Source organism: Saccostrea echinata, unplaced genomic scaffold (assembly GCF_033153115.1).
Source record: "Saccostrea echinata isolate AGI-Se365-2 ecotype Australia unplaced genomic scaffold, CSIRO_AGI_Sech_v1 ptg000029l, whole genome shotgun sequence".
NCBI classification, from domain to species: Eukaryota; Metazoa; Mollusca; class Bivalvia; order Ostreida; family Ostreidae; genus Saccostrea; species Saccostrea echinata.
The window spans coordinates 23876421-23892659 of record NW_026889778.1 but is presented as its reverse complement, the minus strand read 5'-3'; the positions used below and the strand labels follow the sequence as shown (position 1 = coordinate 23892659).

The 16239-nt window shown below is 33.5% G+C and overlaps 1 protein-coding gene across 1 annotated transcript; it reads left to right on the top strand.

Moving 5' to 3' along the window:
* The first annotated feature begins 1663 nt into the window (after positions 1-1663).
* On the top strand, positions 1664-15622 carry LOC133195126 (uncharacterized). Its single transcript, XM_061330995.1, has 5 exons — positions 1664-2144; positions 3013-3205; positions 4520-4839; positions 4971-5231; positions 15423-15622. Exons 1-5 carry the CDS (start codon positions 1664-1666, stop codon positions 15620-15622), a joined length of 1455 nt encoding a protein of 484 aa, XP_061186979.1.
* Positions 15623-16239: the final 617 nt, after the last annotated feature.

Below are 16239 nucleotides of genomic sequence, written 5' to 3'. Positions count from 1 at the left end.
GTTTGGATTTAAATCCACTAGGAAAAGAAAGAGAGCCTACCTAAGGACAGCATATGCTGTGGAAAGGACCATGGATTTGTTATGCTTATGGCTTCACTTTACTAATGTTACACTTTGCTAAGAATATTGATTAATAAATTATAAGATGTGTAATGTGGAAATAGGGCTAAAAGTAACCAGAGATCCCTACTGTCCATACATAGCTCAATTAGTAAAAAGTAGTTTGCATTCCTACGTAGATTCAATATATTCCTTTAAACTCAAAATAAAAGATACCACAGAGTCTGACACACCTATTTGGATATTTTACTAGAAGAAAAAGACGTAAATGATAACCTAACAAAAATCTTTATGATAGACGAGATGACTTCTACATTTTTATCATCAACTTTCCTTATTTATGTACAATATACATGTATCATTATCACCTGCATGAATGGAGTGTATGTCTCACAGTTGATTCGAATTCGATACGCAAGAGCATGCTCTACACGTACAAACAATTTCTAAAAGAGGCAAGCTATTGACAAATAAGTATATGAAACAAGAAGAATAGCAGTCTTGTTTAAATAAATATTTCGCAAATTCTATGGTCGATACAATGACCTTGTCAGCAGATACAATCAATTATTTAAGCGAATGTTGACTGACATTTTTATACAAATTGTGAGGACATTGTGTCTACGGGTTTTTCCGCTTGCCAAAAATTGACAAGGAGCACACGGAGGGTGTGAGGGGTTGACAGGGGATGCTTATACCTCCATGACACCTGATCCCACTCTGATATTGTTCGTGTTTGATCTGCTCCACATTTGCATTGTTTCAATGGACTTTTGAGCTTGATTACTGTTCATTATCTTCATCTGTCATCCTTAGGTAATAGATTTCTCTTGTTCTCTTGGTTAATTCTTTTCTATTTCAAAATGCTTTAAATTAATACCAGTGTATTTAATATGTGATAGATACCATAATACGGAAGATAAGGTTCTATCTAGGATTGAATCTCTTAAATATTTCTTTTTAAAAATTCGAAAAAGTCTCTTTAAACATTCTGTATTTCATGATCCTTAAGTTTGTAATAAAAAGTAACCAAGTCTGTATAAATAATTTGAAATTGAAATGTTTCAATTGGAGGGGGGGGGGAATAGTAAGAGTAAAATGTGAAGATAAGTGCAGTAATCAAGTTCAAAGTCCAATTAAAACGATACAAATTGTGAACAAAGAAAACGCGGGCTTCTGAAAAAAAGGTGGGATCAGGTGCTGTGGAGGAGTGAGCTGAGGTGTCGCCTCGTTCTAGATTTGCAAAGTAAGGAGTTGTTCCTTCCATGCAAGTCTCGAGACTGTGGTCCTGTGTCGCAGTAGTTACATGTACTAACACTTAAACGATCTCTCTTTGCTCAATCGGCATAAGTGTAGAGTTCAGTCCTTTATGAATTTGCAGATTAGCTGAAATACTAAAAAGTTAACTTCCTTTATTTAATGAAAGAGAAATGCATACATCTACGACAAACGGATATTATAATTTAAAGCCTATGTATAACACCATATAATTTTTTAGGAACAGTTTCCGTCCCCCTTTTTCTATAAGGAAATTTCTTTAAAATCATCAGTAGAAATATTTTATATGCATATATATGTGTTTGCTATGTTGTGAAGGACAAGAATGGATGGATCTGACAAAGATAATTTACAAAATCCCTATGCTACAGGGTATGTTGCCAACTTGTTTGAAAAGTCAACAGAAAAATCATCGAACTTCTTAAATAACATTTGGGCAAAGAGGACCTATGAAGAAAAAGACGAAATTGAAAATGATGATGAGATTCTAAGAAATAATTTAAAGGAGACAGAATTCTTCCAAAAATCACAACCTCGGGAAATAACCTTGTCTGATTCAAATTATGCACAGCCTTCTAAAGATTCCAACGAAATTTACTTTGGACAAGAAGAATCACACAATTCAAATGATTCTACGAAGGGAAATGATGATTTTTCTGACGATGAAGACGATGCTACAGACTATTTTGATAGTGATGACGAATACCAGTTGTCCTGTAATAGACGTCTGATGAGGGATGCCGATGATGACTTTGTATATGGAGGTTTGGATCGCTATAATATATCACACGCAGACGGAAGATACAGTAAGTGGGTTTCAAAGCAATCAAAATTAGTACTAATTGAAATGTAGATGTTGCCTCCCAATTCCCTTGCTGTACCCAATTCCATACAAGCTTCTATTAATTAGGCAATATTTTTGTATGAGCAAATTTCACTTATTTACCAAATAGTGTTTTCCTGATCACAGCGTAGATACTGCGTATAAGTAAATCAGATTTCTTTGCACTAGTATATATATATATATACATTTTGTTGAAAACTAATAAAGACTTTGTCATTTAAAGTTTCAATCAATGAAATTTCAGCATATGCGCACAGGAATTTTGTATATCTGGTTAGAACCTCATAATATGTATCTATATTTTGCATTTCATTAAAATTGGTCAAGAAACAAGAAAGTTTTTGAGATTTTTGTCGAAATCAGTTAGAATAAAGAACGCTTCCATGCGCTTGCGTTCACGCCAATCCAGCCGTCACCTTTTCTTGAGTACTTATATTTGTTTATGTATTGATTTCAAAGCATTTCAGTTACATTACAGAAAAGAAAACTTTTTCAATTATATCAATTATTTCACTCTTTGCAAGCGCACGCACGTGCTTGCAGGCGCGAGAAAAATTAACCTCGTTTCACACTCCTACACAATGTGCCTATTACATATGTAACCCTGAAAATGTTTCATCTCAATCGGTTGCGTTGAGAACACCCGCGATCAAAAAGGTACGGGAGAAAAAATTAGAATCGATATCTTCAAAAACTTGGTTTCAGTAATTAACATAATCAGTTCTTAAGGTAAAAACTCCCTTTTGCTATTTTTGTTCAAAACTCATTAAACTGTGAAACTGGTTTGCTTTTCATCGTAGATATTGGCATTAAACTTTAAATCTTTATAGGCCAAGGTGTGGAACAGTATATGAATATGCCAGTTTTCTTGAGATCAATCCGAAAGTTTGCCACTGACAATAATTTTGAGATGTGGAATGGAAAAACCGATGGAAATTGTATGTTCCGATCAATTTCTGACCAGCTAACAATAAACGGTCACTTTGGTCATACAGCAGACACCCTGAGACAGATGGCTGTTGAGTAAGAATACGTCTTATGCTATCGTAAATGCTATTTATTTACAAACTATACATAAACAACTCTTTTGTTTCTTTTCACAGCAATGTTAAATTTAGAAAATATACTTTATTACTCTTACTGTATCCAAATACGTGTTACTTTTATTATCATTATTATTATTTCAAAGACACTTTTTGATTCTTTCATAAAATAAATCTGTACAGCAATTGTGCTCCTTAGTGTTGAACTTTCAATCATAGATTTAATTTCTCTCTTTTTTGTTTGTTTGTCTGTTTAACTTCCCTTTGAAATGTTTTCACTCATATTGAGACGCCAACACCTGTCGATGGGGGTGTTGCAAAATTAGGTCTGGCCCCAAGACCATAAACTGAGAATAGACTTAAGTCAAAATTTTGATGTTTAATATCTTGAGTTTTGTTTAATGTATTACCTTAAAAATTTGCAATTTTATATAACATTTAAATTCAAATATATGATAAAAATTTAGTTTCATTATTAAAATTATTTCCAAAGTTATATTGGTTTAATTTTGACTTAAGTCTGTTCTCAGTTTATGGTCTTAAACAACATACAATCAATCAATCAATCAGTTTATGGTCTTGGGGCCTGTACTCGGCACTTATCTTTTTGTGCAAGCAGGGGATTTTGGTTTACACGGTCTCATCTGATGCGCGTCTCCACGTTCCGCAGTGGGGTTTGAAACGCGGCATGAATCATGCAGTCGGTATTAACCTTCAAACCCTCTTACTAATGAACCCATCCATGTAGTGCATAGCATAATTAGGTTGAAATTATTAGCTTTGTCTTCATAATGCTTTTGAACATAAAACTGAAAAAACCTTCAAGTTAAAATATAAGTACCTATTTATCCCTTTTTGAAATCCATCATTTAAACATATACATGTATCGATTGAATATCGATAATTATGTTGTGTTGAATGCAGATAGATGTGAATGATCATCTGGATACACTTATGAGTAAGTTGGCTCACAGAGAAATGGTGCTATTAATCTTTACAAAAGTCGTTCACACAATGATTTCTTACATATCTTATAAGAAAAGACGATTGAACAAAGTTCAAATCCAAAAACATATTCATTTATTCTTCCTAATCAATACATCGGGCTCAGAGCAGATGTTACCCGTCCACAGGGGATGCTTACTCCTCCTGGTCACCTGATCCCATCTTAAGAATTCCTAGGATTCCCATGGAGCCATGTTTCACAATTTTGTATTATTTAAAAGATTTTCAGTTCGATTATTTTTCGTTATTTTCATGTTTTTCAATACATATATTTTCAATCTCCTGATAGGTTTCTTAGGGATCATCCTTTGCAAGAAGATGGTTGTCCAATAGGATCATTCTTAAGTACCGAAACTTGGGCTGAATACCTGACAAGAATGTCAAACCCGATAGAATGGAGCGATCATATAATGTTGAAGGCAATAGTTGATGCTCTTCATCTTGAAGCTGTTGTATTTAATATATATAAGGACGACGTTCGACACACAGAAGTGAAATCCTCCAGGAAAGACATTCCACTTCCGGCATTGACTATTTACCTTGGACATTTGGGAGAATTTCATTATGTCAGTCTTCGTCCAAAGAAATGGGAAAAATTATGGCCGTACAGTATGTATCTTAAAATATCCAGCTTATTTTTAAGTGTCATACATTGTTTGTCAATTAACATAAAATTTAATTCTAAGGCAAATAAAACTAGTTAAATGTTATTTAAGTGTTTTGTTTTTAAATTTCTTCAGGAGCACTACTTCATCGAGCTTTTTTCTGTAAAAGCAATAATCCCCAGCACAGAGTTTCAGAGAAAACTTTTGAAAGATATAAAGATTTTGGTATCAAAGGGCACATCCAGGACTCTGGACTTCAAGAGTTAGTTACATCGTTATCACGAAAGACAAAATTTGCAGAAAAAGGATCAGAGAGATCAATTCCTCAAGAGAAGTGTTATATATCCATGTTCAATTCTTATGGCTTAGATGAACTACAAAGCGAGGATACAAATGGTGAGGTTATATGCACACTCTTTAATGCTTATGCAGTGATCTGCAATAATCCAATTATTTTTTTCTTTGTGTCTTATTTAAGGATTCATACCAATAAATGATCTAAATTTAAGTTCACCGTTTTTCCAAATTAATTTTCGAAATAGATAATTCGACATTCAGAAATATCGACGATATATTATCAATTAACAATTAGTGACTTCCGTTCATATGTCGATTCGATATATCCTAGTGAACTTGAAATAAAAGATACTGCAGAGTCTGCCACATCTGTTTGTTTGTTTGTTTGTTTGTTTTTTTTTTTTTTTTTTTTTTGGGGGGGGGGGGTGTTTTACTGAATATAGACTATAAAGGCCAACTGATAACTGAATCGTATGACATACGAGACGATTTCAGCTTTTCCATCGTCAACTCTCCTTGCTTATGTAGTAACTCCCCGCTATCACATGCATATAGTGTTTACATCTCCCAACTGATTCGATACTCAAGAGCATGCTCAATTTTTAAACCGAGACAGGCTACTGACAGATAAGTCGATATTACAGGTATTTCAACATCCTCGTTTAAAGTCAGCATTTCGTAACTTTTATGGTCATTACAATGACATTGTTAGCAAATATAACCTATCATTGGGTCGTATTTTGGCTTTTGTTTCATACAAATTGTTAGGCCTTTGTTTTTATATTGAATTTTACTACGGAATTTTCCGTCTACCTGATCAATACTTAGGGCTCAAAGCGGGTGTGACTGGTCAAGAGGGGATGCTTACTCCTCCTAAGCACCTCATCCCACCTCTGGAATTTCCAGGGGTCCTTGTTTTATGCCCTCTTCACATATTTGTATTGTTCATAGACTTTTTGAGATCGATCACTGTTCGCTATCTTCACCTTTTTCATTATATATAATTTATTGAAATAATTACTTGCTTCATATTTGCAACATAATGTTTTTATAAGACAAAAGTAAACATAAAATTCAACGAAAATACTTTGAAACGTATACATGTATCTTGTAAAATATCATCATTATAAAAATTAATGTTAATTTCGCTTTAGCTGAAAAAAAAATATTTTTCTGGAATTTTTCAGATTTGCTTGAGTGTCTCATTGAAGATCCTTTACATGTTGACGCCTTGACTGGAATTCCTCTTCCGCATCTAACGTTTATTTTAAAGCATACTTTTCCAAAGGAACTTATTATAGAATACTCAAATGTAGCTGGATCTATGGAAATCGAAAATCAATGGTTTCAATGTATTGGAATTTTTGCCACCGGTGACAATGTTGCGTTAAAAGATCTTTCACAAGAACGAAAAATATTTAGAAATCAATGCAGATTTCTGAAAGAGATCCCTCAGTGGTTGCTTTACATATTGGCAATGACATACAGTTTGGAACTGCTGGTCCTAGTCGAGGAGAGTCACTGTCTATTTTGCATGCTGACTGCAGCGCTACACATCCTGGTTATTGCTGGTTACAAACCTTAGAAACTCAGACCTCCTTCGCAACGAAAAGCCTTCCTGGGTTTAATGATAGTTTGTTCCTCACAAAACAAGAACTACCCGAGGAAATAACACTTCCTCCATTTACACGACAATGTTGCGTTGGATTTGTTTGCAAACAGTTCCCTGCTGTTGCAAAAGAATGGGTACTACGCGAGCGAAAATTCGATTGGCCATCTCCCTACGTAATATCTAGGATTGTGAGTCATGGGACATGTACTTTGATCCAAAAAAGTCATCCTTTAAGTGTTCATCCTGATATTGAATGGAAGTTAGATTTTTCAGCGGCATATTCTTTTCTTTTTTTGGAAGCCCTAGACAGTTATCAAATTTATGGTTATCATGTTGTTAAAATTTTGATCGAAGAAGCGACTAGAGTCTTATGCAGAGGACTCAAAAGAAAGCATATTCTCTCAGTTTTTCTGTATGCCTGCGAGGAAATACCTCAGCAAAAATGGGAGACAAATCTTGCTGGATGTATTTTATATACACTGTCCTTGATAATAATCTATCTGAAAAGAAAATACTTTCCACATTATTTCGTATCATCAAACAATATCATAGATGATTTTACTGAGGATGAAATTGATACCATATGTGTCTATGTCGAGGTTATCCGTCTGTTTCCAGCGATGTTTGTAAGCTTTGTTGCAGGACGACACGGATACAAATTTAGTGGAAATCTAAATTTAAGTGTTTTTAATGACTGCAAAAGTTTTTCAGAGTCTAGAAATTTGAATGAAATATACCAGGAAAAATTTGTCTCGACAACCTTTCGGGTTTCCAGATTCTTTTGTCGTCTCGGGTTTTACACATCGGCATTCAGAATGATTCGAAAAATTTTTGAGGAAATGATAGAGCTGCATCCACAAATAGTAGAAAAAAGCCTCAAAAGACCAAGATTTTTAGATTTCTTTCTCAAGGGACTACAGGAATTTAAGCAAAAAACATCAAGAGGAATTTTGCGACAGCTGTTTGATAGGAATAATAAATCTGACATCTTTACAAGTTGTTCAAATGAGAGTTGCAAAACCGTTGATGAAGTAATTCCTTGGGAAGTAGACTTTAGATTAGCTTGGATGAGAATACCAACAGAGAAAACGCGAGACTTTTCATTATTAGCTTCTTTTTTCTACGACCTGAGTTTATCCCTGTATCGAAAGGAAAATGTCAGTATGTCAACCTTTGCCATTGATACAGCAATTCTTTGTATCAGTCGAGCTATTTCAGAAAAAATGATTGATATTGAAGAGGTTGAAGACAAAGAGCTGCGAAAAGAAATTATGACAGAGCAAAGTGATATTAAGAGAAATCTCAAAACTAGATTATTTCATTGTTATATCCATGTCTACAATATTTCCATCTTGGATGGATCTACACATCCAATATATATTTATATGTCTGCAATCGAAGAACTTTCAGAAGAATTTCCAGAACATTTTCAGCTAGTTTCCAGTATGTATTATTGGATAAGACTTGATGATAAAGGGCGTGCATTCCAAAGAAAATTTGACGATTACATTTCACGACAGAAGGGTCCAGTAAAATTGACCGATCGAATCTAGTGGATTTAAAACTTTGGCAGTCGTACTCAATTTGCATTTACCAAGGCTAGTTAAAGCTTTGGATTTACTTTTGCCTCATTTTTTTTTTACGATTGGGTATAAATTTTAGAAGATTAATCAAGAATATTCTAGATGTACATTATTGATAATCAAACTATTAATGTGTCCCGCATATCTAAAAGAAGTTATATATTATATATGTATATATAAAGTTTTGATTCTTCATGTGTACGGGCCTACTATTTTGTCTATAATGGAATTTTTTTTAAATGATAAATTTGAAACAGCAAGTTTATTTTATCACAGTGAGATCGATCACAGTTCTTTAACTTTACCATTTTCATATGGATAGGAAAAACTGCGTACTTTTCAAGGAAACTTAAACTTGAAAAAAACTTAATTGGGAAACATTTCTATCATTCAATATCTGAAAATTTGCATTGAAACTTAAGTCCTTCAGTTTACTGATTGAAAGGTGAATCTTACCTCAATATTAATCGGTACATCGTTAAACATCGATAAACAAGACATAGGCATGATGAAAACGTTTGCATTTCTCGGGTATGGGAAAACCAACTATGGCGTCACATGTAAGCTTAATAATCGAAATAATATATATACCTACATACATTTTTGCTACTACGTGTACCTATGTGAAAATAATTTTATGATTCTTGTTTCACAAAGTACCTCTCCATACGCTGATTATGACCGGTTTTACGTAGTAATACCGCCCGTGTAATCACCGAGTATGATCTTGTACTGACAGGTCGTGTATGACGTCACTGACTTGCTGGACGCACAGTGTGGTGAAACAGAGGAGTGGATAATTTGTTAATGTTCACAGGAAGTTAAATTTTTTATTAATATTTAATTTAAGATGTTGATGTAAAAAATTATTAAAACTTTTTATACTGCAACTACCCCTTGCATTGATCTAATAAAGGTAGCCTAATAAACCAAAGCTATATTCGGTCAATGCCCTATTAAAGCCTCGTGTATGCATTCCGACGTTCTAAAATCATTGTGACATCATACATGTATACTGTATTATTATACTTTCATGTTAAATACTAAAATCTGATTGGTTTAAACGCATTTAACAATCCGTAATATTACCCTCAGCGTTAGCAACACACTTGACAACGGGTAACATTACGAAAATGTCACATGCGTTCAAATTCTGCGCGTACGGTTCACCGTAGGATTCTCAAAACGTCGGTTTTGCGTTTGAAAGAAGCCGAATAAACGACGTCAGTAAAAGCTTGCGTCCGATTTAGCTCACTTGAAAACAACAGACGACAGACGAAACATCCTTGCAAGTGCGAACTTTAGATGATAAAGGACTTTTTAGGTAGCAAACAAACACTAAAGAGGTTGGTAAATCTTTTTCGAAGCTTTCTTATTGAGAAAAATAGAAGCGGTTTGAAAGATTTCTAAGCTTGAACTTAACGACGATCTCCGAATTTTTTTAATGACATCCGAAATCAGTAAGACATTCAGTATAATAAAATAAATAGTGCACGTTTTTGAGGGTAACAGTTGAAATTGACACCCCTCGGAAAAGCATTGTCAACCTCCGCTGACGCGTCGGTTGACAATGGTTTTCCTTGGGATGTCAATTTCAACTGTTACCCTCAAAAACGTGCACTATTTATATAATGTCACACCTTGGCGTCTTAGTTTCAACTGCAGATATGTACCTATATCGGTTGAAAATAGTTCGTTTTGGAGGTCTGACTTAAAAATATATTGCAGGATAAACAAAATACATGGATACTGTCTTGAAATATAAGCGATATTTGGACTAGGGGCGAATACGTGATAGAGGGCTCGGCAAGCCTCGCCCTCTATCACGTTTTTTTACCCTTGCCCAAATATCGCTTATACTTCAAGACAGTAACCATGTATTTTATATATATAATATAAGTACTGATGATTAAAATACCGTTTTGCGCTTAATTATCAGAGACTATGATGTCAATGTTGTACACTTTTATTAATATTCTTAAACATTTACATTAATTTTATATATTTAAGATCCGGACGTTTCACTAAATCAAGTGTGCTGTCATAGGACTAGGAAAACCTACTTGTGATCAGGCATTATTTTTTTTTCCAAATGTATGTAGATCTTTGGTGTAGAGATTTTTTTTTCATTTTTCCGATAGGAGGAAGGACCTTAAAGATAATATGCTGTGCAAATTAAAGGAGCCCCCTACAGATGATATAAAGAATAATGTTTACATAAGTTGCATGTATGTTTCAGGGACTAGTTCCCTACATTAAGTAAAGTTAAACCGACTTGGAAAAACGCCCGTTTTATTACTATGCATACTGCTAGGATCTTGTCTTATCCGATTATGAATAATATCGACCTTTCTAATATTGTAGAATGGTTGATTGATTGTAAGGTGTTAAACGTCTCATTCGAGAATTTTTTACTCATATAGAGATGTCACCGTATGCCGTTGAAGGGCTTCATTTAGACCTATACTCGGCACTCAGGGCCATTGAGCAGTGAGGGTTCTTTAACAATCCTATTAATTACTTGCATAAGAGGGTTTTTCAAAAAAAAAAAAAATATTCAGAAAATGTCTCTCTTCATCGTATTATTTTTAAGAAATTTAAGATCAACACATTATTGTCTGTTTCCACATTAAATTTCTTGATGTGAGCGGTTTTGTTTCATTCGATCAAATGAAATTCATGTTACATCATTTTAAAATCAACATGTTCTGTCACCACGGAGCACGCTTATCAATATAACGTCAAAACACAAAATCATCACAATAAGAATACGCCACCTCCTCGTTTCACACTTAGTCTATGGCGCCTTACCCATTCTTGAAAAAAGAGTTATACCACTCTCTCGTAGTTTGCTCACAATTATTTGATTATCAAAATATTTCGTCAACATATATATTTTTTATACCGTATAATCCTGCTTTCACAACTTCCTAAACAATGAAGTGCACACTCTTTCCATGACGTTACTAACGGTTTTGACCAGTTTCTTAGTGAAAATCCATTTCCTTGGAAGCCTTCCATTGTCCAATATAGTCTTTAAAATTCCAAAAATCCTTGTGCCATTGAAACACACACGCTGGACTAACATTTCTTCCTTCAATATTTTCGGAGTTTGTTATGGAGTTTTCTCAAGTGCAACTCGCTGCTCTGTGACATCCTACGACATGGGGTTTTTTTTTTTTTTGCTCCCTTCAATGAAGACTGTCTTCTGCAAATGATTTTTGTTCAACGAAGCATTATAACATCTCTTTTTGCATATGAATTGATGTAAACATACTCAATTTTCAGTGTTTAATTTTCTATATATTTTTATTTAGCGCCATTTTACAGGATTATTACTCTATACATTATATAGTGTACTGCGGAAACATTACTTAATTTTGACATGCTCCTTGAACCCACATTTTATATTTGAATCTCTTAATAAATTTCAAATATAGTATCTTTGATTTTGTTATTCAAAATCTTTGGATTTATTTTTGAAAAATTTTAAATATTTCTACCAAATTTTGTCATATATATGACGCTAATTAAAAAAAAAAAATTATGGCAGAGTTCTATATATTACTTGAATGACCCAAGAATATATACAACGCTTTTAACGGAATTTCGTGATGCGAAAATAAAATACATGTACGACTTGTCCCTCCTGACACTGGTTATATCAAGGATTTTGTAGCGTATATTTTAGATATCCGCTCTTACAGCACAACTTAAAATTGGAAAGAAAATTTGGGAGTAAATGTGCATATTACTGAGCAACAGTACAATAAACTTGAAAATTTTTGCACTAGTCTTAAATTATAACTTTTATAGTAATCACTCTTACCTCAGTCACATTTTATCAGATGTCATATTAGCAATTAATATAATTAATTGTATGTAAAATAGTTTAAATAAAACATATTATTAAATATATATATATATATATATATATATATATATATATATATATATATATATATATATATATATATATATATATATATATATATATATATATATATATATATATATATATATATATATATATATATATATATATATATATATATATATATATATATATATATATATATATATATATATATATATATATATTGCAATTAATGGCTTAAATTATTGCGTGACATTTCTTCAATGATAAAATATCGTTTTGGGGAATTAATAATTAACACTCAATATAATATGTTCTTATACATGTAAATAATGTACGGTATGCATGTATCAGGACTTTCATAAATTTTGTACGGATATGAAGTATCGTATGTTTTCAAAAATGAAATAATAAGTAGGAGTCAGTGATTGCTCACAACTATTATTTGAAACCTACATTGATACATACATTGAATATTCCAAGCATATGATGACGTGAAAATTTCAGTGAGTAATTACATGTATGGCAAAAGGTCCAATTTATTGAATAATCATACTGGTATGTTTTGAGAATTTTCTTCTAAATATACTTCCAACACTAGAAAAAGAATCTTATTTCTTGCTGATTTTGAGAGCGGTTATTTTAAATGAATGTTTTGCAACTTGCATTGCTTATTTGAAAAAAAAATATGTTTCTGTCTTATTATCCACACCAAGGGCTTAATATAAGTACACAAACATCAGGTTTGATGGATGAATTTTCATTTATTATAAAAAGGGAGATCACTCTTACACAATATATCACGGATTAAGTTATTGCAGCCCGGAGGACCGGGCTGCTCTATACATATAAGTTTAAGTGTTGGTATATGGGGATTGAGGTGGGAGAAGTTATTCAGAATTTAAGGTTTTCTAAACATTAAAAAGATTGTTAATCAGAATGTTCTTTCCCTTTATAAATTATGAGATACACAATATATTTACTTCCATAAAGTGAATCTGTAAAAATATATATGCTTTTCATATTTTATATATAAAGTTGCTTAGCATTTACTATCGAAAAAACGACAGGTCCCTTTTTTTAGAATATCGAATTTTACTTATCGCATAAAAACGTAAAAACGTACTTTACACAGTTCGTGTTTTATATTCTTAAAGTGATAGACATTTTTGAAAATAGGTGATGCATGTGTCTGGTTTCAATTTATATTTTATGCAGCCAACATTTACTTGAGGAATTGATAAAGTTTAAAAGGATATCGTTTTTGTTCGATTTTCATCCGACTATAGGTTTTCAAAATATTCTCGACTATCGTCTCCATCATTTAGACGTATGCCTTTTTCACACTTATCGAAGCGGTTTGATGATCAAGACTCATTTCCACTGTTTACTTTATTTATTTCCAGGGCGACAATTGATGGTTACATCAATGTTTTCTTGTATGTTAATTTGTACAAAACATAAGTTAATCTCCCCAGTGTATCAAATTACATTTATGATATCCAAATTAAAAATCCAGTATCCAGAAAATAACAATGAGCAGAAAAGTTGGCGGACAAAAACTGCCGTGGCAGACAAAGCCTCAAAAACTGCCTAAGTATAAACAAAATGCAAACATTTCTTTTTATCCTTACAAAACTACAGTAACAAATCTAACAGTACAGAGATGGATTAATGACCGGGGTGACTGGTGGGAAACATTTGGAAAACCCCTTTTACTGAAAAAAGTGATGTAGAATCCGAATTTAGACCATTCGGAAGGAGGGTGAAAAAAACAAGTTTCCTAATAAATTGTAATTTTTTCCCTGATTTTAGACCGAAGGAAAGGGATGCCCATAAAATTATTCTTACCAAAATAACTTTATTCGGGGACAGGCCTGCCCTGAAAGACTTCTAGGCCAAAATTCATGAAAAAATAAACGTAGGTGCTTTAAAGGAGAAAATGTCGTTTGAGGGTTAAATTTAAAATTCTTAATGATAAATTATAGGTTCAAAACGCAAACTGAAAAATCTAAATATATATTCGGTGGAAAATAATTTATGAACATTGATTTTGAAATTTGACTTTTTCCGGGAAATTGTTCTCTCATCCAGGTCAATTCTTTTGTAATTCCGAATGCATTCTTTGTGACAACATATATTCAACGAGATACTGTATATACGATATATTTTATTTGGAAGAAGTGTATAACTTCCTTCCGTACTAAAACAGATTGTATTTCGAGGAAATAAAGTTTCATAGCAATACGACTCACAATGCTTTTCAAAATAAAGTTTTATTTATTAAAAATAATCTTCATTAAATTGTGCTGGTTATGTCCACAAAATATACATGTATAATCCGTAAAAATGTTTCACATTGGCTTTGGCTGAAGCCATAATGATAAACGCTAAACATCTGATGTATTCTTTTTAGGTTAATCTATGAATGTTTCTTCTGATTTCTTTCGTTAAGTAGCAATGCAGTTCAGTAGATTATTCTCATATTTGTACAAATTGCGAAAGTAGATTGTAAAAGATGCACCAATACTAAGTACATGTACGTATAAACAGTATGTATGTTAAATTAATGTACCGCCATTTTGGCTTTGATATAAATTAATGTTTATACTTGCATAAACAAAGTTTGTGTCGGTAATCAACCTCCGGAATCCACGATTCCACCATCCAAGTTCTAATCATAGTTTATGTCTTTTGATTGGCGTCATTTGATCTGTGTACATGTCATTATTTACACTTAAGCTTATCCACGTGAAAAATGCTTCTATTCCAACCATTTGCCGTTTTACTGTGTACTAATTTACCTCTCACTATGGGAAGCATTTTGTAACTGCATTTGTGCCTAATATGATTGTGTAATATAGTGTTTTGTGAAGTGCGATCTCACTGCAAGTGACTGAGTGACAATGGCCGAAAGACGCGGCAGTTCCCGCCATAGAGCAAATGTTTTGGATTCGTCTAACCCGCATAACTGGATTCTATCTAAGCTAAAAGCGGAACTGGAAAATATTGGGATTTCAGTTCCATCATCGATGGACAGGAATAATACGGTGAAATTATTTCTCGAAAATTCCAAGAACTGAAGTATTCAAACTTCTAATGACGTTAACCCAACGCACACACAGATCTCGCCGCCGATCATTCATGAAATTCTAATTCAACCGATATCAGCGATGTGAGGTCAAACACAATTGCAAGGGAACTAATTACTTTTGCAGAATCATTCGTAAACAGAGACAGTTCACAGAGTGTGAGCAGTGATACAAGCACTTCCGCCCAGCAATCTTCCAATATGGCGGCCCCAATGTCCGACAGTATTCAGGCAACTTTACGGACTCTTCAAAAGAACTTAGAGGATCTGCAAAAGACTGTGTCCGTCCTTGCAAAAAGGATCATGAGGAGAAAACGTACACGCTAGAAACTGCAAGGAATTCGACTACACTTCTGCGCAATCTCGAGAACTTCGATAGGTGGGTTCTTACGCACAATTCCATTCGGCGTTTCTGCCGAATGTCTACCACAATTAGATATCGTATCAGACTCCCTTAAGCGAAAAATTTGGGAAGGCAGAGATGTCAATTTAGCAAGTCTTCTCATCCCTAAATACGAGGTCTGTGCCAGAAATCAATATGGGCCTCAATGTTCTGGAGACCGTAGACCCCCGCCTCCACAAGACCCTTACCATTAGCGAATTTGTAACCGCATTTGAAAAATATTATATAAATTTTAAAGAATTATGTGTACCAAATTTCCCGAAAGAAGGGTAGAGCTAGATAGATACAAAGGAAATATCGTTGAAATATCTAATGTGTACGGACAAAAATTCTACGATTACCATAAACAGTTATCTGCCAGAGCAGAGCCAGACCAGATCTAACACCGAAGTTGAGGTGGTCACTTGTGGAAAAAACAACGCATTGTATTCTCTTGTGATAATCAAACCACTGTGGCAATTATCAATAAGGGTCGCTCCAAATGCCCAAAAATCATGGCACTTGTTCGCCCTCTAACATTATGTGCAGCTGTTAATAACTT